Genomic DNA, 24,247 nt, shown 5'->3' on the forward strand with positions numbered 1-24,247 from the left:
GCTTATATGTGTACATTTATTCCATGTGTGTGCTTATATGTGTACATATATTCCATGTGTGCGTATATGCATATGAATATTCTGTGCATGCACATACACCTATGTATATTGCCCACATTGTGCACAGCTACACTATTCTTATGTGTGTATACATGTGTCTCTCCCTTAGCACCATTACCTGGAAGAGGACTCTGTCTCTGTGATACCATCACCTATCTGCTTCTGAGACATGGGTCAGGGAAACCCTGTTTGCCATGGAGAGCACTCACATGGGAGGAATCTTGAACTGTCCACTCCCTAATGCCCCATAGCCTCGCAGATGGCATTTTATTCATTGCGCTAAATCTAAAGGCTGCTTAGACACTGGGGTTGGCCAGCACAGTACCACACACCCTGGCAGCATATTGTCTGATAGGTCAGCTGTGAAGAGCCTCACTCAGGAAGAAAGTAGACCCATCTCTACCACATCTTGATCCAGGGAACATGACCACATCTCTCTCCCTGTCCTCTCCCCCACCAAGCCCAGGAGCCAGGATGCTCAGAACCACACCAGGGTCTCCAGCATGCCTGCTTGAGTGGCAAGACACTGTAGGCTTGGGTACCCCGAATATTTACTTATGTGTGGGGTATATACAAAGCCTCTCCTGTGTACAGTTGAAAACATGGTCCCATTTAGCATGAAGTAAGAAAGCACAGGGCACAGAACCCACATGTGCAGAAGGCCCCTCTCTCCCCTGGCAGCTCCCAACACTGCTCTGAGTGAACCAGAGAGGATAGGGAGGGGTGTCGAGAAGACTCTTACCACCTGACTGTCACGTGACACCTTTACCACTCTAATTACCCTATCCTGTGGCATTTTGCTGTCTTCCCATTCTTGTTGTCCCAGCCCTTCCTCTTGTTGATAAGAAACTAGCCATCGGTCACTAACAACTCCAACCCCAGTGGCCACTGTGCTACTTTCTATCTATGAATTTGACCGGTCCATGGACACATCTTCAAATCTGTAGTAGGCCCTTCTAATGCATCCCCACAGGTAGATTTGGGCTGACTGGGCCATGGGCTACTGATGTGTGGCTTCTGAGGAGACCCCATGTTGGGTTCCATCTGCCAACTTTGAGAATGTAGAACTGTTTGGTGGCACAGGCGACTGTCCCGAGTCCTCACACACTGTCCTCAAATTGCAGAAGGCCCCATGGTGAGGCTGACCAGCCGGAGGGCTGCCCCACTAACAGCACAACCAGAGCCCAGGACTGAGAGGGAAACCTCAGTCAGCAGACGGAGGAGACACCCCGATGAGCCTGGCCAGTTTGCCATTGCCCTGGTCGTCATTTACCGGACCCTGGGTCAGCTGCTGCCAGAACACTATGACCCCGACCACCGCAGCCTCCGGTGAGTCCTAGGTGCAAGGACCTTGAGGGGGGCCCATTTCCCCCTCACCGTGAGGTCTCCACAAGTCAAAGTCCTGATAACCTACAGTAACATTGTGCCATGACTCTGGCCTGCTGTGACTGCCAAGGAGAGGTTCTGTGTCTGCCATGGTGCTGTGCCCTGGGACGGTCATGCCCTTTGTCTTGTTCACTCTCAAATTTATGTCCGTGTGTTCTCCTTGTTTGCACCACCTTGTTCCTCCATGGGCTCCATTCTGTCCTCCACGCCACACCCAGAGGCTGTCATGGATGATAACCTGTGGTTACGTCTCTACTCTACAGGCCCGGTCCCAAGGGCCACTCAGCCAGTGTGCTGAACAGTATATATTGCCCCTGAACAGAAGGCTGTCCGTAGGCCATGCCTCTCAGCTACGGTGGCTTCTGGGTGCTTTCTTGTTGCTCAGCCTTGGTTTTCATAGAATAGAGACGGGTGACTGGGTTCCAGGCTCTGGTCACTTAATCAAATTCCGTAAGTGGCCACGTTACTGTTTCCAGTGTCACTGCTGTGTCATGGCTCTGATATCCTTGTAGGGACACACTTGCTCCTTAAAGTTTCCAAAATCCCCTTCCCCTGGAGGTGGCAACTCTCCCTGCACTGAGAATACCAGCATTGCAGCCCAGATACCCAACCCCCACTCCCACCCCCACCCCACAGGGCACTGCGGTGATCTGTATCTGTGGCCTGTGTCTCAGTTGCTTCTTTGACTTCGTCTTCATAGTGTCTGGAGTCAGGCTCTCATGGACCGTGAATTGATCATGTTCATCCCTGTGATCTTCCCTCTCTGCCAGATTGCCTAACCGGCCTGTCATCAACACTCCAGTGGTGAGTGCTATGATGTACAATGAGGGGACCCCATTCCCCAGCTCCCTACAGAGGCCTATCCTGGTGGAGTTCTCCCTGTTGGAGACTGAGGAGCGAAGCAAGCCCGTCTGTGTATTCTGGAACCACTCCCTCGAGTAAGTGGGACCCCAAGAGCCTATAAGCCACCTCTTCTGTGGAAGCCCTACGTATGTATGGGAGGGAGCCTTGCCAAGGTCAGACGGCTCAGCTGGCAGAACGAAGGCTACATTTTGTGGCATTTTGTGGTCTCTTGCAATTCTTCCATGTTTAACAAAACAGGAGGCTTCTTCGATTTTGCCTCTAGGAGTGTTGGTATGTGCACGCGCACGCGCACACACACACACACACACACACACATAAAGCCATGTGCACATTGAGGAATTATCCACACCTCATGGAAAAATCTAAACCTGCACACATACACCACGGAAACACACACCAGGTTGTTCACACATAATGTGATCCGTATGCAAAGATACATAGATAGATACACACATACACATGCAGGAATACATAGGGCATGTACACAGGTGCACACAAAATATACAGAAGCAGGCATACACATACAAGGCTCCCCGAGATACAGAAGCAGGCATACACATACAAGGCTCCCCGAGAAGGCCACAGCCGAGATGGGCAGCTCCTCAACAGAACACCTATAATATGGTAGTTAACACGAGAACCCATTTCTCTGCCAGGCAAAGCCACTTGTAGGATATGGGACTCAGAGGTGAAGCCCATGCAGAGAAATAGCAATGTTGGTCCCAGGTGACTATCCCTCTGGCAGCAGGGTTTGCTTGGCTTGTCCCTGGAGTCATCAGAGACGCTCCAAAAATAACCAGATTCATGGTGTGTGTGACCTGCAGTCAAGGAAGGGAGGGTGGTTGATTTTAAAAAAAGATGTAAGATGCTATTTCCCTGTGCCCATGTGGCACTGGATTCCAAGGCTGCTGGCCTGTCTGTGGCTAAAGCCAGTGGCCATTGGTCTCTTTAGCTGTAGGAGTCCTGGGAGGTGCTGGGCCTTCACTTCCTTGCCCCTCTCTTTGGTCTCATTCAAGATGCCCTTACATAGACACTTCATCATAAGGAGCCTAGGAGTCAGGGGTTCAGAGCCCACACTGGATCCGTTTGCCTATAGCTGGACTAAATGTATGTATCTGTAAGCTCCTACCACAGGGACATTCCTCACGACACAGTTCCCCAGGATTGAAAGGAGAGCTACCACACAAGCCTGTGCTGAGTGCCCAGACACATGCTTGGACAAGAACATCCATCTTCCTCCTGTCTCTGTACTTTCCAAATGCCAGTTTATAGGGGAAGCTCATTGACTCTGGGGCATAATAGATCTTTGGCTCACAAAGGAGAAAGTGAAGGGAAGCGTTGGTGTCTGGCGTGTGGGCCCCACGGCTGCCAGGCACGGCTGTCTGTTCCTGGCTATTTGTTTGAATCACGGCAATTAGCTTTGGCTCTAGTGATCTGCCCCGTGCTTTGTGTTGCTACCATGATCCCCAGAACTGAGCACTCCTGGCAAGCCTGTCAACCGTCACACCCCATTTTACAGATGAGTAAACTGAGGATCAGAGGGATTACAGGACTTTCCCAGAGCTGAAGAAGGAGCAGCGCCCTCATAACAACTTGTTATTTGGGGCTTTCCGGCAGGGAAGTGGGAGCAGTAATTGGACCATGGCTTCCAGGCAGCTCCTGTAAAGCATTGTGTAACGTGAACATGAAAGTGGACAATGGGGAGATGTTTATGGCCGAGGCCATTGAGTCTCCTTGTATGGCTGGTGAACAAAGTGGCTGTTTCAGCCTTGGCTGCTGCCTCTGGCCACACGGCCCGCTCTTTTTTGGAGTTTTCTGTAGCTGGTACATAACCTTTGAACTTCAGAGGTGCTCCTGAGAGCCTGGACCAGCTATGAAAGGAGAAGGAAAGCTTTTACCAGGTGCCTAGAGGCTGTGAGGACTGTGTCCTTGGTGACGGTGGCCATGGTCCTCAACTTCAGTGTGGTGAAGAAGGTGAAGGATTCGGGCTGGGAGCTGACAGCGAGGCTGTGAGACCAGGCACCCGTGGGTGGCTGCTCTTTGCACTTAGCCATTTCTTTGTAACTAGATCCAGTGATGTCACGACAGCCTCAGAGACCCTGGGGCTGAATGAAGGCAGCTTCCAGACTATCACAGCAGTAAAGGGACCAGGCTCACCCCCTTCTTCCTCTTCTCCACAGCATTGGTGGGACCGGAGGATGGTCAGCCAAGGGCTGTGAACTACTGTCAAGGAACCGGACCCACGTCACATGCCAGTGTAGCCACTCCGCCAGCTGCGCGGTGCTCATGGACATTTCCAGACGTGAGGTGGGCATTTTACCACTACCCACAAGCCCCTGGTGAGCCTGGGGACTAATCCTTGTTGCAACTGGAAGTGTAGTCCCCAACACACGCTCTCAAGGCCCCCATTTTCCTTGTATGTTGAGCAAACCAAATGTGCCTGTTGAAAGCCATTTTAGCAACTGTTTGGAGAGGTCTATGAGAAGACCTTGAAGGAGTTTTAAGGGCCAGTGAAGTGGCTCAGTAGATAAAGGTGCCTGATGACTTGAGTCCTACCCCTAGAAAAGAGAGTCAACTCCTGAAAATTGTCCTCTGACCTCCACACACGCGCTGTACTGTGGATTTGCACACATGCACAATATACAAATATACATAACTAAATGTAATGCTTTAAAGGGGAGGTTAGAACTGGACAGGGCTGTAATCCCAGCACCTGGGACGCTAAGCCAAAGGATTGCTGTGAGTTCAAGGTTAGCCAGGGCCACAGAGTGAGACCCTGTCTAAACAAACAGGTAAACAAAACTTTTCAAAGAGCCCAGGTTATGAAGCGGTTAGCAAAGGTGTCAGATAGCATCTCAGGGCTTCTTTTGCTGTGATGAAACACCAAAGGGAAAAAGAACTTGGAGAGGAAAGGGTTTCTTTTGGCTTATAGTTCCATATCATAGTCTACTATTATAGGTCATCAGGACAGGATCTCAAATCTAGAGGGCAGGAACCTGGAAGCAGGAGCTGATGCAGAGGCCATGGAGGAGCGCTGCTTACTGGCTTGCTCTCCTTGGCTTGCTCAGCCTGCTTACTTACAGAACCCAGGATCACCAGCCTGGAGGTAGTACCACCCACCATGGGCTGGGCTCTTACACATAAATTATTAGTCAAGAAAATTCCCCCACGGACTTGCCTACAGGGCATTCACTGAATTAAGATGTTCTCTTCCCAGCTCTGTCTAGGTTTGTGTCAACTTGACAAAAACCAGCCAACACAGTGGTAAAAACCTAACCCCCAGGCTCAGAAGTTTCTAGACATTACCTCCCCTCAGGGCAGGATCCCTCAGCCATACTAGCTCATGCTACTTCTACACCCAGTTTGAATGTGACGGTCCCTCGGGCCACACACTGCCCCTAACGACAAAGGTGTGAGGAGAGGAAGCCAGTGACAGAGTGGTGATACCTTTGGTGTCTCAAGCAGCTTGAGAATGTGAACCAGCCACTGTGGTGTGATTGATGCCTGGGGTAGTAGCAGGCTCTGAGCAGCCACAGTGCACAGTTCTATGTCATTGCCTCCTTGGAAAGTGCTGGATAACCTGTACCCAAAATGCCCAGGACTCTGAGTCACACTAATCATGTACCTGAAGACTCAGAATGGTCCATCTCAGTCTAAAGACAGGTTAGTCACCCTCGGTTGCAGGAGGCTATAAGCTGAGGGTAAGAAGGAAGAGCTATGGGCTTCAGGATACCAGCACTGAGGTTTCAGTCAAGCCACCGAGGGAGCTCAGGCCCCGCCAGCTTCATTCCTCATCTGTGCCTACCCCACACCTGCTCTCCTCATGGCTTCTGTCTGCAGAGCGCATGAAGTAATGCAGCCATGGATAGGTGACAGCCCCTACCGTGTGTTAAATCAGCATGGAGGTGCTGTGTCATAAGTTACCCAGGTCTCCTTGTAAAGACTCTGCTGTGACTACTGGCTGAGTTGGTGGGGGGTTTATATTAACTGAGTCCCTTTGGCTGATCTCTGCCTCAGGATTTGGAACGACTCTCTCAGTCATTCCTGTCAGCAGGACTTGTATGGAAGGGTTAAATGTTTTTGAGGAAGGGTGTCACCATGTAGACCAGATTGGCCTTGAACTCACTGAAATCTATGCCTCTTGAGTGCTGGGATTAAATGCATGTGCCTCACTGGCTTAATATATATCACATGGGCTGGTTGCATTGGCACATCCCCCTTGTCGGGCAGTTGTTGCCACCACTCATCCATCCTCAGAGCTTGCTCACCATCCCTAACTCGTCACCTGGTCCCCTCCCTGTCTTCAGTATCTAACATCCATCACAATATTTGTTCAAACTTCCATCGGCATCAGCTCCTTATTCTCTTCAACCAACCCACTTACAGCACGGAGAGGTTCTGCCCCTGAAGATCATCACCTATGCCGCCCTGTCCTTGTCCCTGGTGGCCCTCCTGGTGGCCTTTGTTCTGCTCTCCCTCGTCCGGACGCTGCGCTCCAACCTACACAGCATCCACAAGAACCTCATCACAGCTCTGTTCTTCTCCCAGCTCATCTTCATGGTCGGGATCAACCAGACTGAGAACCCGGTGAGACCACTCTCCTCAGTCCGCCACGGGCTACCCTGAGTGCTGCCACTCAGGCATGCTATCCCCTGGGCTACCCTGAGTGTGCCCCATGCTATCCCTTGGGTGTGCTCTTAGTCGTCCTGGAGTAGTGGAATAGTTCATCTTGTCTCCTGAGGGCATTGTGTCTGGGAAATCTCTGGAGAGGCCAAGGCTATATGATCTGTGGGGACCTCCCTCTAAGGGACCCTCGTAGGGTCCTCCAAAGGCCACATGCACAGTGAGTCTCACCTTCTTGACATAGGCCTTAGTGGCTTCATAGGTGCTGGTCTGGTTCTGTATCTTGCTGTGAGAACCCTGACCAAAGCAGCCTAAGGGAGATAGGGTTTATTTGGTTCATGATTCCTGGCCATAGTTGGCCACTGTGAGGAACTCAAGGCTGCTGCTAGTCACTTCACATCCAAGAGCAAAGAGAGAATAAATGCACAGATGTCTAGGCCTCAGCTATCTTTCTCTACTCTTATACAGTCCAAGGCCCCCTGCCTAGAGAATGATGCCACCCATGGTGGACTTGGTCTTCTCCCATCTGTTAACATTCGAGATAACCCCTCCACACAGACATGCTCACAGTTCTAGCTGATCTCAGCAATCCCTCACTGAGACTGCCTCCCTAGGTGATTCTCATTTATGTCAAGTTGACAATTAGAATTAACCATCAAGGTGCTGTAGTTATGTGCTAAATCTCAGAGTCCTGTGGGCTACAGTAGCTTTAGCGGAAAGTGGCGTATATGTACCCCACCCCTCTGTTTTCTCCATGCCCACAATAACCCTGGGCTTTGCTCAAGAAGGAGCAACAAATGCATAGAACTAGGAAGTGGTTTTTTTTTTTTTTGGGGGGGGGGGGTTGTATAGGACCAAAGAAGAGAAAGGCACTTGCTGAGAGGGCAGGTAGGGAAGAGGAGGAGGCCTGGAGGGGAAAGTCCGGAAGCTGCAGTTGGTCTGATCAAATGCAGTGTTGTTGGGTGTTGGGTAGCCTGGTTGGCTGTTTCATTGGATCCCAGAGAACTGTATGAACCCATGAGGCGTTGCAGAACCTCACAGAGTCCCTGGCCGCTCATGGACATTTGTAAGGGGCACAAAGGTTGAGAGTCATGGGATATGACAGACAGTGGCATCCCAGAGAAACCCCAGAATCTCCGATTATGAAACTGTAGATGAACGGTCCCTCCAGGAACACAGGCAGCTGTGGAATGAGCACTGGGGTCCGCACACAGAGGCAGTCGATGCCTGCTATTCTTCTATGTAGCTAATGGACAAACTCAAAATATAGAAGACATGAGTTCGAGAAAAATGTTTAGGAATCTTAATGACGGAAAAACATTGATGGAAATATGACGTCTGACCTTGCAGACCGGGCATGATGGTCCAGTGGGTGATGGCACTTGCTGCCAAGCTGGATGACCTGAGTTGAGGAGCCACACAGTGGAAGGATAGAGCACACTCCCATGAGCCGTCCTTTGTCTTTCATACATGTTCCCGTGACATGCGTGCTCTACATGTATACACTCAAAATAAGGAGATGCAATTAAAAATAATAATTGGAGGGTATAGTTGCAGCGTGATATAGAGTTGATATAGAGTCACATGGCTGATGCTAGAAGAAAACAAGGCAATGGGGGCTGGAAAGCTGGCTCAGGAATTTAGAACTGATCTTCCAGGTCACCCGGTTTCCATTTGCAGTTCCCACTGGTGGCTTACAACCGACTGTGCCTCCGGTCTCAGGGATCTGCTGCCCTCTTCTGGCCTCCATGGGTACTGCACACATGGTGCAGGTACATGCAGACAAAACACCCATAGACATAAAAATACGCTTTTTAAAAAAGGAAAAAGGCTGAAACTCAGTGAGCTAAAGGTCTTTAGCCAAAGAACACTGGGACCTTGAAGAGGTCTGGAAATGGAAGAATAAAACAGAAATCAACCTAGCGAGAAGGAAGGGGTAAGAAGATAAATAGCCATAAGGTGTTCTTCAGAGGGAAAATCTCTAATGAGAACAAGGTAGGAGAAAAAATGCAAATACACACACTGGACCTGAGAGAGGAGACAAGACAGCAGCTTGAACAGTCTGGACAGCACGGTGGCAGAATAGTGACTGAATGACTACATTGCCCTCTAAGATAAAGAAGACCAGCACTGGGAACGAACGTATCAGTATCTATATGGAGATACTGCAGCTGAGTTTCTCTTAGGACAGCGCTGAAGGTGATTTAGCAGCATAGAAACCTATAAATGTCTTTCTCATCTCACATAGGAGGAATAATCAGGTTTCCTTTTGCTGTGCTGAGGCAGGGGCTAGTGTAGCCCAGGTGACCCTTGTGTCAGCTGAGGCCCAGCGTAAGCTTGAAATCCGGGTGCTCTGGCTTCTACTTCTGGAGTATTTGGGATTACAGGCCTGTGTGCCTGAACTACCTGATGCTGTCGATGCTGGGGACTGAACCTATAGCCTCCGATATGAGGCTGTCTAACCACTGAGCCACAGCATTCAAAACCTATTTTTGGCTTAGTGGGGGGAGGATGGAGTTCGAGTCAGGGTTTCTCTGTGCAGCTCTGGCTGCCCTGGAACTCTGTCAGTAGAACAGATTGGCCTTGAACTCAGAGACCCACCTGTCTCTGCCTCCCCAGTGTTGGGATTAAAGGTGTGTGCCACCACTGCCCAACGGAAAAGATTTTTCTTATTGCAGAAAACAATTGATAATTTTTACACTCACTCATGACTAGAATGAAGGGGGGACAGGAGAAACCCCCTTTGAACAAACTAGAAAAGGGAACTCCTTAACCTAGGACAAGAAGACACACACACACACAGACACACACACACACATACTAGCACACACTAACAGATACACACACACACACTAGCACACACTGGCACATACACACTGGCACACACTAGCACACACACACTAGCACAGTAGTGGAGGAAACAGTCTTAGCTGTGGCTCCTAACAGCAGGAACCTGCCTTACTGTGGTCTTTTGTTCACTGCCGTGTGGGAGGGGAAACCTCAACAGGGACACAGGGAGAAAGAATCAAGACTCTTATGAGATGACATGATTGGCATGTTGGCATGATTGGCATGTTGGGTTCCACAGGAAGTTATAAAACAACCTACAGGTAAAATCCTGGGAATAATTCAGGAACTCAGCAGCCTGCGTGAAAAGGCAACCGTACTCCCGCACACTGGCCACGCACCTGAACATAAGAGGTGCAGGAGTGGAAGGGTGAGGGCATCCCTGGAAGAGCATATTAAGTCTGGCTGGGAACGAGTGAAGAGCTGGCTAAGACTGAGCTACCCGGAGCGGGGCTAGGCAGCTTTCATGGTCCAGTGGTGATTGTGATGTTTGTCCTCCCGATGATAGGGGCTCTGGGACAGACTGGTGTCCAGCGATGGTGTCTCCGGATAAAAGGGCTCATCCCTGAGGAGTAGAACAGGTCCATGCCGCTGGTGATGGTGGCAGGGTTCTCGATGACAGCAAAATCATGGTACACAATAGGGTTGTGACTTCAGGTGGCCCCAGCTATATCCAGCTGTGCACCCTCCCCCCCCATTTTTCCATATTTACAAGTGAGAATTTCAAAATATGTGAGGTCCAGCCCACTTGTTGAAAGTTTGGAAAGGGCTGCCCGTCAGCTCTGCTCCCAGTGAGGACTCTTGCCAGAAGTTCACTTATAGGGTCCACCCATTCACCCTCTGGAGCTGAGAGGTAGATGTGAAAAGAAGGGTGATCTTGACAAACGGAGTTATCCATGGGGCCACTTAGGTGGAGTTGGTAGAGTTGGAAGGTACTTGGCTCTTGGTGCCACCCTCCTGTAGACCCCAAGGAGGCCTCTGCCATGTAGACTTAGCCACCAGAGGTGAGGGCTGTCACCCTCCCATTCTAAGTGTGTTGCCTGCCCTGGACTGGCACAGGACATATTGTGTGTGTGCGTGCTATTTCACTCCTGTGGCTGAAGTGACTGACAGCCTAGAGAGATACAAGGTCAGCAGACCTTCACTTGTGCATCCAGTGACCCAGACACCATTGCCGCGTGCAGCAGCGTCTGGTCCAGGGTGGTGTCCTACACAGCACTGTTGCTGTAGTCAGATGTTCCCTCGGCCTCACCCAGGTCTCCCAGTGGTAGTTATTACCACTTGTGTACTCATCTCGGGCCCCATGGCTGCCAACCCAGAAGGCGTGTCAGACGAGGTAGCGCCCGCACACACGACACTTCCTCCTACAGATGTCGCAGTGAGCCTGGGTTTGTTTGATAGCAACGTGAGACAAGCATTGTGTGACTTGCTGCTGGGTTGGCTGTACTGTTGAGAGAAGCGTGAAGTGGGAATGATGTACACTTAGTACAGGTGTGAGCCTCTTTATCCCAGATGCTTGCCATCCCTGCATCTAGAGCCCTTAGATGTGAAAATGCAATGTTGTACGTTCAGCCTACCAAAGACCAGGATTGAGGAATGCCTCCCACCCTCTACCTGTTGGCTGGTGGGGAGCTGGGTCAGGGAAGTGGGCTGTGTGACACTACTGGTTGCCACCCAGTGGAGGGTGTCCAGGAAGGACACAGGAGCAGGTAGGGAAGCAATCCATCAGTAGGCGGGGGCAGCGGAGTGATGTAAGTCACTGGTCAGAGCACCGTCTAATGTGTATAGGTTGTATCATGTCCTGGAGTGCTATGGCGACCAGCCAGAGCTCTGTGCTCCAACACAGGCCTGGTAGCTGAGGACCAGAACAGAGACTAGGGCAGGAAGCGAGAAGGTGCTAGGGTGATCTTTAAGAGCTCTGGGCGGAGGAGGGTAGACGCAGCTGCTGGTAATGGGATGAGGTGGTGGTAGCTGGACACAGCTACCCAGGCTGTAAGGCACAGAGTCCAGGCATGGAGACTTGATCTCCGAGTCAGGCTCTGGGATAGAAGTGGAAAGAAGGCTGCAAAGCTGGAGTTTTCCAGCCAGCGCAGAGACCTTCCTGGGTGGCCAAGACCCATCAGGAAAAAGGACAGACCCTGCTACCTCCTAGGTACAGTTTCCCAGGCCATCCTTGACCCAGTCCCATTGATAAATTTGATGGCTTTCCTGTAGGGTCACAGAAGCACAGGGTTGGGTCAGATGAACCAGGACCAAACCTCCTTACCACTTCCCAAGGCCAGATAATATTCCTCACAGAGCGAGCATAGGTATGGGGTCCTTCCCTCAGATATGGACACAGGAGGCCTATGCAAAGGCTCAGTAAGCTGTTTGGGGGTCCTGTAAGTATGCCTTTTCAAGGTCTGGAGGAAAGTACAGTTGATGGCTTTGGGCCCCCTGCAGCTAAGCACGGTATGTGGCTCACTGAGAGGCCAAGGCTCATTTCTGACTCAGCGCCTGCTGGAATGAAGACTTTTGGGCACCAGGGAGCACAGAGCAGGCAAATGCACCCCAGGAGGATGGTGTGCAGTGGCAGGGGCTTGGCACGGTGCCTGGGTTTTTCTGAGTTTTATCTAAACTCACAGTCATATCTCTGGGTGAGGCTGTTTATCTCCCAGAAGCCTGACAGGCTGAAATTGATTTAGTGTGTGTTTGTTCTGTTCTGGAAAAGCAAGTATGTTTAGTGTAAAAGCGTGTCCACACAACCCCACCAGATCCTATGGTCGATTTCCAACCCTTTTTCAAATGGTGTTTTTTTTGTTTTGTTTTGTTTTGTTTTATTTTTTGGGGATTTGTGCATCAATTAAAGCAACAGCCAGCCAACTTTTTCACCCCGGTCTTTTAGTGAACCAGCCCTACTTCCCACTATGGAAATGGCGAATGGTGTGGGTAAATCCAGCTCAGGCTTGCCCCTCACAGCTGGCATTCTGATGCCAGCAGAGAGCATGCCCCAGCTGTAGCCCTGTTTCTGTCTTCAGCTTTGCAGTGTAGGTGACAAGTGTTTGTGTTCATACAAGTCCCTTGCACTGTCTGGGTGTCATCTCTGGAGAGTGTGTGGCTCCCTTGGAGGATGACCTGGCAGTGGGTGGCTCTGTCACGGTACCCTCCAAGCTGTGTCCTGTTGCCTTTCCTCAGAGTGCAGTGGCCCGGTATTTGAACATAGCCACATCTAGTGTGAGGCTGAGTTTGTGGCTCTCCTCCTCTCTGTATGAGTCTGGGGTGGGGATGGGGGCGGTGCTCTGCTCAGGGAAGACTCAGAGGATGCCAGGCTTATGGTCAAGGGCAGAGCTTAGGACTGGGGCTGCCAGTGTGGACCCCATGCAGGGGTGTACCAGTCAAGGGTGGGCTTTGGTGAGGATGTGACCAGCTGTGGGGTTAGATGGTGTTTGTGGCCAGGGTGGAATCTGGAGGTGATTTTTGCCTAGCTGTGGGTGGGGTCAGTTGTGGGTGTGGCCTGAGTTTGTCCAGGTGGCCAATGTGAATAGGGCAGATTCCCACACCACACCCCCCCACCATCCCTCCCTGTCCCCTCTCATTTTCTACCCTGCCTGGCTTAACTTCCTGTTGGGAAACCTGCAGTTTCTGTCTAGGGCACAGCTCCCAAAAGGCCCTTGAGCAGATACCCTTGGGCTATATCTTCAAGTGCTATTGTCGAACACCTAAGGCTGGGTTTATGCTAATGGCCCCCTAGGCTGAACTCTGGGAGCTCAGTGTCCCTTGTCCTTTCTCCCATGATCTTGTTCCTGATACTGCTGGGTCTTCTATACCCCAGCAGGCAGAACTGGCTTCCTTGCTGACTCAGTACTCGAGGAGATACATGCTGTCCTTCAGTCCACATGCTGAGTTCTCATTTGTAGCACATGGACTTTGGCCTGACACATAGCCCTGCCTGACTAAGGGCAGACAGGTAGAAGAGTCTCCTTCTTCTGTGTCTTGGATCTGCAGAAAACATCAAAACATTGTTCGTACTGGACAGAGAGGCTCCTGGAAGAAATGCCTCCTGGGCCCCGGCTGCACCTACTGGCTGGTGTTTCTGGGAGCACAGGCTGAGGTCTCAATCTGGGAACTGTCAGCCTGAACAGATGCCACTCCATGGTGTTTATAAAATAAAACCAAAGAAGGGCATGGTGTGATGGCTTAGCAGTTAAGAGCATCCCCCAGCTGGCTGCTCTTCCGGAGGTCCTGAGTTCAATTCCCAGCAACTACATGGTGGCTCACGACCATCTATAAGGGGATCTGATGCCCTCTTCTGGCATGCGGGTGTACATGCAGCAGAGCATTCATACATTAAATAAAATAATAAACTGAAACAAATATTTAAAAATTAGAACAAACTTGAAAAAAATACATTATCTTCAGATTCTCAAAAAGACTAGTGCATTGCCCATCATTCCCTGTTCCCGAATTACACCCACTCTTGGTAGTGACCCCAGGTCACCCTTAGCCCTTCCTGCTGTTATACAGGAGGAGTGGGGCTTTGCTGCCCTTTGGGGACACTAGAGACCCTGCCATTGCAGAACACCCTGATTTGGTCGCTTCTTGGACCTATGATGATTTGGCTTCTGAGGATCCCACCCTCAGGCTTGGGATCTCCTGTCACAGTTTTACAGGGTGCTTGCCAGCCTGCCCCTTACGTAGTTCCAGGGCCTTGGGCTGCATGCTGAGCCTGCTCCTCTCCTCCCAGTTTCTCTGCACAGTGGTCGCCATCCACCTGCACTATGTCTCCATGGCCACCTTCGCCTGGACCATGGTGGAGAACCTACATGTCTACCGCATGCTGACAGAAGTGCGCAACATTGACACAGGGCCCATGCGGTTCTACCACGTGGTGGGCTGGGGCATCCCTGCCATTGTCACAGGTAAGGACACACGGCGTAGCTCTGCCAGGAGGACCTGTGTTAAACTGCACATTTCCCCTGAGCTGTCTGCCGCCTTTCTCCCGGCCCGTCTACATTTAGCTGTGTGTAGAAGCGTAGCTACTTCCGGCCAGTGGGGAGATAGGTCTCTCTGATCAGGCATGAGCTGCAGGACCAAAGGGCTTGGGGTTCTTTGTACAGAGCCTAACTGGAAGAAGTTCTACTCAGATCACAGGAGGTGGGAAATGAACAGATCAATAGGAGGGTGAACCAGTGAGGGCACAGATGGATGGAAGGACACTGCAGTGTCATAGATCAATATTACAACTGATGACATCCAAGTGAAGACTGCTGTGCATCTGTTTCCTCAGCATACTTTGTGCTTTTGGGGGGGGGGCGGGGCTTGAAGACAGGGTTTCTTTCTGTGGTCCTGGCTAGCATGGAACTTGCTCTGTAGAATAGGCTGGCCCTGACCTCAGAGATCTGCCTGCCTCTATCTCCTGCTGGGATTGAAGGCATTTGCCATCATGCCTGGCCAATACTTTTCAATAACTATAGACAACCAACATTTGCCTCCTGTTGAGGAAGATCCACACTTCTGTTCTCAATAGGAGGGCATGAACCCCCTTCCTGGTGGGCATTCCAGGGTTCTGAACAAAGTTTCCCAAGGCTGATGTAACTCATCCCTACCTCAAGGGACCCTGACTGATGTTCATACTCTCAGAACCATGGAGGCTGGGTGGTACGGGAGGGTAGCAGCTGCCTCTTGTTGCTTGACAGAGGTGTTATCTTCTTCTAAGGTCAGGTGTCATTCTGAGAATAACCAGAAAATTATTATTTGTTCCTTAGTGTAGAAGCCATCTTGAGGTGTCAGTGGAAGGTCTCCCCTGCCACCTCTGTTGATTTCTGAGTGGGAAATGCCATTGCCTCCTGAGGGCTTTGCTACCTAGATCTAGACAGTTCAGAGGTCTAACTTACTCTTCAGAGTTTATTTTTAAAAACATACCTCTAAAAAATATCAAGCTTATATTCAAGGGCCCTCAGGCAGATGAATTTATTAGCTATAGGCAGCAGCTGCCTCCTGGGTCGCAGGAAGTAGCCAGCCCCTTAGTTGAAGGAGTCTGGCTTCTTGGATCTCTGATGAGGGTATTTTGGGGGGGGGTCTCTGGGTGGCCCTGCCTGTCTGGCCTCAGCTCTCTCCTCATGAGTAAGGTGGAGACTGTCCAGGTCTGTGACCTTCACTCTTCTGTTTCTCCAATATACACAGGGCTAGCTGTTGGCTTGGACCCTCAGGGTTACGGAAACCCTGACTTCTGCTGGCTGTCCCTTCAGGATACCCTAATCTGGAGCTTTGCTGGACCTGTCGGAATGGTTATAATCGTGAGTGTTGAGTCCCCAGATATGCCACTCAGGATACAGGGGTCCAGGTGCTCCAGGCTCAACAGTTCCTCAGGGTGGCTGAGTTGGCGAGAAGGACATTCCTTGTAGTGACAGGCAGCACTGGGCTGCTCTGGGACCATACCAGGTTCCAGGGCTCATTTCATGTCCAGTGGACAACCTCCATGTATAGACATGGCCTAGAGTATCAGGCTAAGGCCTGACCACAGCATGCCCTGGCTTAACCTAGCTGAGGCCTCTTGTCCCCCACCCCACCCCCATCCCCCAATGTGGATGAAGATATGTGTTTGGCTGGGGAGGATCGTCCTGGAGACAGCAGAAAAGTCCACTGCCTGAAGCTGCTATTCTTGTTTCCTAGATCAACACGGTCATCTTCGTCCTGTCTGCAAAGGTTTCCTGCCAAAGGAAGCATCATTATTATGAAAGGAAGGGGGTTGTGTAAGTCGGGGCTGAGTGCGTGGGACATATCACCCACCAAGCCAACCCACCAAGTCCTTCAGCTGGCCCCTGAGAAACCCCAAAGATAGCAAGTTCATGTTGGGCAGGGTCCTATGGAAATGCCCATTCCCCAGCTGGCTGGGCTGTTAGCCGAATACCCCCCAGGGAGTCAGCCTGGGGGTTTAGGGCAAGCACTGGACCTCCAGGGCTACAGGTGGCATGAATGTAGGAGATGTGGTATTGACTAGCCAAGCAGGGAGGGGATGACAGTGGTGGTTCAGGCCCTGAAGTATTCTGGGTCATAGGAACTGGAGGAAGAAAAGGATTATGGGTAGGAGAGGTTAGTGTTGGGTGGCATGTTCAGGCTAGGAATGGTGGTGGTACTGGGGCCTTAGGAGGGTAGGAAAGCCCCAGATGTAGCCTAGGGTGGAGCTTGTAGCTGTTTTAGTAGATGGGGGATGGGGACTCACCATACCTCATAGAATTAGCAGGGTATCCAAGGTGAGAAGAGGGTAATCTTAAGGGGCACTGGAGGGTGCCAGCTCCCCAAAAGTACAAAGGATGGGAGGAAGTAGAATCCTGCGTCTACTTTATCTCCAGGTCCCACTCTGACCCTACATCACAGGGCCACAAAGCTCTTCCACAACCCTGTGGAGGGGATGTGCCGCTGTCATCTGCTTTGACTAATGGGGCAACTGAGGCAGAGCGGGGGAGGTACTTGCCTGAGTCACATGGTAGTAGTCAGGCTCTGTCTGCCTCCCTCTGGCCTTAGCCACTTTACTCTGGGTTTTCACGTTTTAAGAAGCTAGCATGAGCCTTGCATAGCAGACACTTCCCCCCGAGTCACGATAAAAGGCGTATTGCAAGCAGTGGCCCATGGTGGTGGAGACTCATGCCTTTTTCTTTTTAATTTGTTTCCATTGAAATTTGTCTTCTTATGACTACATTTCTACCAATATAACCCCTGTCTGCCTAGTTTCTGGTGGAAGCTAGGCTTGGGGTGGGTTTGTGGGTGGGTGGCCGGACACACACAACAACAACAACAACAACAAAGATCTGTATGAACCTCCCCACAGCTCCATGCTGAGGACCGCCTTCCTCCTGCTGCTGCTGGTTACCGCCACCTGGCTGCTGGGACTACTGGCGGTAAACAGTGACACTCTGAGCTTTCACTACCTTTTTGCTGCCTTCAGCTGCTTGCAGGTAGGTGCCTGTGGAGTCGCCTGTGACCTCTGCCCTGGGGCAGCGGGCAGTGAGAAGGCGCTGGGGAGGGAAGCCTCAGTGCTTGCACCCTGAGAGGAGGAAGCCTATGTTCTGTGTTTTCCGCCTGCCCCAGCCCTTCCTGCCCTGCCCCGGGGCTTTGAGTCTGTCAGGACTTTGCCATGGCTTGGGCAGGACAAAGCTTGGTTCCCTGCTCCACCACTGTAGGGTGGCTCAAAGCCCATTGGTGTTCTCAGGGAGTAGGAGGACCCTTTATGTTTCACTCCAGGTACTACCTAGTAAGTTTATGGCATAATGTTGGGGGCCCCTGATGGCCCATAAGGCTGTGACTGTTTTCTTGTCCAGGTGTCTCAGTTGCTATGGCTTCTCTGTGAAGAGCCGTAACCCTCCCTAGAGAGGACTATGGTGGGCCTCGGGGCATCTTCTGAATGTGTCAGCCAGACTGCTCTGAGCTAGGCTTTCCTCAGTGGACAGCCAGGAGCCTGGTGTAGCAGCATCAGGACCCTGAGAGTCACACTGACCTGAAGGCCCTCTCTGCAGGGCATCTTTGTCCTCCTCTTCCACTGCGTGACCCACAGGGAGGTGCGGAAGCACCTGAGAGCAGTGCTGGCTGGGAAGAAGCTGCACCTGGATGACTCGGCCACCACAAGGGCCACTCTGCTAACGGTAGGAACGCTGGAGACCCCTCCAGCCCAGGCCTGGGAGCTGTGAGGACCAAACTATGCTCTGTGGGCTTTGTATCTTAGCACACACCACAGGACAGAATCATCCTGGAAGTATCTTTGTCCAACCGTATCCCTGATTGTAAGGGCTTTGGAAGCTGGGGCCAGGGCAGAGATCTATAACATCCAGAAGCAGTGTCCACAGGGAGGGATTTCCACTCTGTGTGGGTCAGGGAATGTTCTCCCCTTTGCTACAAGGCTCCACTTTGCAGCCCTGACCACCCCTCCCCCATGTTATCATGGAGACTGCTGGAGGGGGGGGACAGTGCAGACCTCTGTGGCTTCTGCTCACCAATAGCCTCCTTCCCTTCCCCACCAGCGCTCTCTCAACTGCAACAACACCTACAGCGAAGGACCAGACATGCTCCGCACTGCCCTGGGCGAGTCCACAGCTTCGCTGGACAGTACCACCAGGTCAGGCCTCCGTACTCACTATTTTCTTGCGAGTAAACGATGCCCTGCCTTGAACCCTGATGCCCAGTCTGACCCGTCTACTGGGGGAGGATGTTTTGTCAGTTACTGGTGTTGATAGAGCACAAAAGGGGCGGGGCTTAGAGAATCCTCCAGAGTCTCGTGTGGCCTTCCATAGTAGATGCTGGGTGACACAGACAGCTCATCACTGTCACTCTGAGACAGTGCTGGGCCTACTCCACTTCTATTCTATTTAGGGATGAAGGGATCCAGAAACTCAGTGTGTCTTCTGGACCAGCACGTGGTAACCATGGAGAACCAGATACATCCTTCATCCCTAGGAACTCCAAGAAAGCTCATGGTACGGCCCTCCCTGCAGGCACCAGGGCCCCCTGTCCTTTTTCACCCTCCTCCCCATTCTTGACCTCTTTCTTGACCCTCTGTCCTCTGAGATACTGGACTGTGTATACCCTGGAAAAGCACTGGTGGCCACATGTTCAGAGGCAGGACCTGAGCTCCCAACTCTACCCTGCCCCTGCAGGCCGTGACTCTGATTCTGATAGTGAGCTGTCCCTGGATGAGCACAGTAGTTCCTATGCTTCTTCACACACATCAGACAGCGAGGATGATGGCGGAGAAGCTGAAGACAAGTGGAATCCGGCTGGTGGCCCCACCCACAGCACCCCAAAAGGTAAGCAGTGGAGAGACACAGGTCAGAGTGGCTGTGAACAGTGGGCTATGGCCATACCTCAACTCTGGCTGGTGTCCCCTAGGATCTGCCCAGCAGAGAAATAGCCACACAGGACACCTCAGAGAGGAACATGAATCCCAGGAATTTGCCCACATCATCTGATGGGCAGTGGCAGAAATTCGGGGACTTCCACAAACTATCATTGTGGAGGGCCGGATAAGGCAGGCAGAGAGCAGACAGAATATGGCTCTCAGTGTTAGGTACACGTTATCCCAGGTTCTGCAACATCAAGATGTGGCCTTGGTGTCTCCATCTTTAGAGTATGGCCTTGCCAGTCCTGCAAGCCAGAGATGAGGTCAGGGTCACTCTCGGGGTCTACCATGCCTTGGGTATTACGGGGGTGTGGCTGTAAGTCACAGAATGTCAATTCTTACCACAGCAGATGCTCTAGCCAACCATGTCCCAGCTGGGTGGCCTGACGAGAGCCTGGCTGGTAGTGACAGTGAGGAATTGGACACTGAGCCCCACCTGAAGGTGGAGACCAAGGTCAGCGTGGAGTTACACCGGCAGGCGCAGGGCAATCACTGTGGCGATCGGCCCCCTGACCTGGAAAGTGGGGTCCTGGCCAAGCCGGTGGCTGTGCTTAGCAGCCAGCCCCAGGAGCAGCGGAAAGGTACCTCAGGAGATCCCTGCTGTCTGTCCCTGGAATAAACCCTCTCCCAGCACATCGGACAGGGGCAGGAGTCCTTGTTCAGCAGGTTGGGGGTATTCTATGGAGGGTTTGGGTGGGGCCTGGGCAAGTTGCTAAGAACCGGCCAGGCTCATTCACTCGCTCAACGCCATCCATCCCCAGCTGACCTACTGCACTCGAGTCTTAGGCTGACCCCTGGGCTGACTTGGTGGTCATCTCTCTTCTCCCAGGCATCCTGAAAAACAAAGTCACCTACCCACCACCACTGCCAGAGCAACCACTGAAGTGCCGGCTGCGAGAGAAGCTGGCTGACTGTGAGCAGAGCCCCACGTCCTCCCGCACATCCTCCCTCGGCTCTGGTGATGGTGTCCACACCACTGACTGTGTCATTACCATCAAGACTCCGAGGAGAGAACCAGGCCGTGAGCATCTCAATGGGGTAGCCATGAATGTACGCACCGGGAGTGCCCAGGCCAATGGCTCTGACTCAGAGTAAGTAGCCTTGGCTTCCAGGGCTCTGGGAGGGAGGGAGCCACCAGCTTTTCCCATCCAGGGTCCCTAGAGCCCCCAGGCACCCCCTCACACATGACTTAACGACTTTGGATTCATGCAGTTGCCACCATCACTGACCCTTCCACATGCCTGGCAATTCTTCCCACACACAGAGGCAGTAATGAGACTTCAATTTGAACCATCAGGAAACCATGAGGCCCAGTCAACCCCACAGACTGCCAGTCAAGCCCTCAAACCTTGAAGCCTGGGACTGCTGCCTACGGGGCAAGGCCCCTCGTGTGAGGGTCCCTGCAATAGCAGCTGGCTCTACGCAGAACATCCAGATGGGAAGCCCTCGGCCCTCGTAGGAGCTCAGGGCCCAGACTCTGCGACAAAGTGCCAAAGCCGCAGGCATGTCTCTAGAGGGAGGCATGGACTTCATTCAGGCTGGCACAGCTCCATCCTTAGACTGAAGACAGAATCCAAACCATGCTGTACAAGAGGCCCTACCCTGAAGCCACTGAGCCTGTGCTGGACCTGGTGAATCACTATACCGGGTCCTTTGACTTGCCAGGGTTCAGAGATACCAGACACAGGTCAAGGCCCAAAGACTGTCCCCAAAGGCCTCTCCTTGTGGTACCAGCCCATCGTCACCAGCCTAGCAGTGCCTCTGCAAAGGCAACCTGTGTCTTAAACTGCTGTTTAAAAATGTAAATACATATAAATCTTTCCCTGGAGTTGGGAGAAGATGGGAATTTGTGTGTATTTTATACTGTTCTGACTTTGCAGACACTGGAGAGCCATGAAATGGCATCTCAGTATTTTGCCCAAGGAAGCTTGCACAGTTGTACTTGAATCTGCAGTGAGTCAACACAGCTGGTCCCAGTGCCCAGGTAGGGAGCATATGGGCTGTGAAGTTGACGTAGCTTCTGCAGCTGCTTCCAGCCAGGGAGTGTGGGTGTTCTGCTGGCCTTTGGAGCACACAGCACATGTGTGTGTGTGCTCAGCTTCATGGATCCAGGACAGGGCTGACCTGTGAGGAGTGGGCGCCATAGCTGATGTGAAATCCTGAGTACTCTGCCACCCCCACCCCCATGTACTCACTTCTTTCCTGACGCAGTGAGGCTACTCTGGAGCCCTTCTCATCAGCCCAGTGTGCGGGGAGAACCTCTGCCGCTGCTCCTGTCCCCATAGGCTCAGAGTGCTCATGGTCCTGATTCCAAGGGAGCCCTGAGGTCATCACGTTCCTTCCTGCCAATGTTCTACTTCTTAGACTCCAGGGCTCTCTAGGCAAGCAGGGGCTCCACCCCCGAAATCTGACCAATTACATCACTTTGCTTCAAATGGCCAATTGTGCAAAGAAACAAAGCCAGAGTGCCTGCTTTCAATGGTTACCAAATTCTTTTTGGAATCTCACACCAAGGACTGCTGTGACCAGCCCACTGAGAGCCATGGTGCAGCCAAGCCCAAGGGATCAGAGCCTGGAGTTATTCAGACACGTTTACTTCACCGTGGACTGTTGTTTGAAACAGGTGCCCAAGCACATGAGGTGTGCAGTTGCTCGGAATGGAGAACCTAAACAAGGTGGCCAAAGGCCAGGACTGCTCCCCGTGCTGTGCTCTCTCGAGTGCACAGGACTGCTAATGACGACTGGTGAGAGGAAAGCCTACACGACATGGTCTGAGGTCACTCACTGCCAAGAGGCTGAAGGGAGGCCCAGGTAGCCTGAGGCCGCAAGGATACAAAGAATGACTAGCACAGGGGAGCTTCAGTCTCCAGGAGGCGGCCACTGTGACTGCTCACAATTCCACAACCCACACGGCCTCAGAAGGTGAAGTTTTTAATTTGATCACAACTGTTATCAAAACAAAACCTGTCAGTTTTAAACTGTTTTTATGACCTAAGACTTTATAGATTCAACACTGGAGATTTTTAACAGGTGTATTTATTACTGCTCAGCACTGGATGGCAACACAGGTGAGATGCATCTATAATAAATTAAGATTTTTTTGGATTTGTACCTGTGCTGTGCTGGGTGCTTACTGTTCCCACTGTCCTGCTCTCTAGGGCGGCATGGGAGGGACTGCTGAGGACAGCCTTGGGCCTCTCCTGGGATGCAGGTGGCAGGCCCATGGAGGGTTGTCATAACTTTCTATTTATACACAGACCTGCTGTGACATGGGTGGGCCTGCCTGAGTTTTCTAGTTCTTCAGTCTGTGCCTTTTATTTTTTTAAATCAAATCTGAGAATTTAAAAAGATTTATTCTGTGTTTCCATGGGTGCTTTTAACCACTGGGCTGTCATCTCTCCAGCCAAGGGGACACTGAAAAATAAAATAGGTTCTTGGGTAGAGACCAGAAAAAGGCAACCAGTTCCCTCAGGATCCTAACACTCTCCACCCATTTGAGGCAGGGTCTCTCTCTGAATCTGGGGTTCATGGTTGCTTGCTTGCATGCTTGTTTGACTTTGTTTTCTAGGTAAACTGGAAACCAGCAAGCCCCACTCTTCCTTGTCTCCTCCTTGAGGAGACAGGGGTGCAGGCCACACAGCAGCTTATGTGGGTGCCAAGTCCAAGCTCTGACAGGCACTGTTAACCATCTCCAAATCTCCTTCACCACCTTTCGGCTCTGTTCTCCTTATCTGCCTTTCCTCCTGGCACTGTGGTGAAGACCCTGTGGGGACAGTGGTGCCTGAGCGCTCTGGTTCTGCAGATCTGAACACTCACCATGTCTCTGCTCGCTCGTTCTGTCCTGACATCTACACTCTGCTACATCTGGAGAGCTTCTTACATTGTGTGTGAGCTTCAATTTTACCATCTGGCTCCACACTGTATCTTCTTTTCTGCATCCGCCTTCATCTCCTAGGCACAGTGGACTGGCTCTACACTCTGCAGTGCTGCATCTGTGACCTTAGGGTTCTGTCTGTCGTCTTTTCTCTTGCCTTTGGAAACTCCAGTGGTACCTTGAGTTGTTTAAGTGACCTGGCTAGGCTCCAGGCACTACTTCCTGACAGTGCTGCATCCAGCCCTCCCCCTGCTTAGGTTCTTGTCCAGAAGGGTGAGTTTTCAAGATTTTTGTCCTTCTGTATTGTCTCACATCTGCCCAGTGGTGCTACCCTTGGGAAAAAAAGGGAGCAGAGAAGTAGTGGGCACCCCTTTCCCTGTGGCCCCCTTCCCCAGGGTCTCCACCTGGTTTTGCTGCACAAAAGAGCCAGCCCAGGCTTGTAACTCATGCATACCTCCAGGTAAAGGTCATCTTCTGCTGTGTGTTTTCCTCACACGTGTTCACTTCAAGCCAATGACAAGGTGACAGGAAAACACTGGTTTCTACCCGATGTGGGCACTGCCAGGGGAAGGGCTAACTCACAGGTCAGCATTCCTGACAAGGAAAGGCCTAGTGCAGATAGCTCTGCCTTCCCCTTTGTAGAGCTCAGGCCCCAGGAGGGGAAAGAGGGCCGGAGCCCTCCCATGCCTGCTCCGTAGTTGGAGGCTCTGTGTAAGAAGGACACC

At 51.7% G+C, this 24,247-nt stretch overlaps 1 protein-coding gene across 1 annotated transcript in view; it reads left to right on the forward strand.

Annotated features, from left to right (window-relative positions):
- The window catches only part of Celsr1 (cadherin EGF LAG seven-pass G-type receptor 1), a 135,221-nt gene extending 113,829 nt beyond the window's left edge, over positions 1–21,392 (forward strand). The window contains exons 21-35 of the mRNA XM_028753680.1: positions 1,185–1,389; positions 2,217–2,384; positions 4,491–4,617; positions 6,697–6,897; positions 14,504–14,678; positions 15,943–16,055; positions 16,432–16,511; positions 17,588–17,714; positions 18,273–18,398; positions 18,774–18,868; positions 19,123–19,226; positions 19,407–19,556; positions 19,996–20,229; positions 20,478–20,739; positions 20,913–21,392. Coding sequence (XP_028609513.1) covers positions 1,185–1,389; positions 2,217–2,384; positions 4,491–4,617; positions 6,697–6,897; positions 14,504–14,678; positions 15,943–16,055; positions 16,432–16,511; positions 17,588–17,714; positions 18,273–18,398; positions 18,774–18,868; positions 19,123–19,226; positions 19,407–19,556; positions 19,996–20,229; positions 20,478–20,739; positions 20,913–20,937 — 2,192 coding nt within the window. The 3' untranslated portion in view covers positions 20,938–21,392. The remainder of the gene's footprint in view (positions 1–1,184; positions 1,390–2,216; positions 2,385–4,490; positions 4,618–6,696; positions 6,898–14,503; positions 14,679–15,942; positions 16,056–16,431; positions 16,512–17,587; positions 17,715–18,272; positions 18,399–18,773; positions 18,869–19,122; positions 19,227–19,406; positions 19,557–19,995; positions 20,230–20,477; positions 20,740–20,912) is intronic.
- The last annotated feature ends 2,855 nt before the right edge of the window (positions 21,393–24,247 follow it).

Source organism: Grammomys surdaster, unplaced genomic scaffold, assembly GCF_004785775.1.
Source record: "Grammomys surdaster isolate TR1022 unplaced genomic scaffold, NIH_TR_1.0 125953, whole genome shotgun sequence".
Lineage (NCBI taxonomy): Eukaryota > Metazoa > Chordata > Mammalia > Rodentia > Muridae > Grammomys > Grammomys surdaster.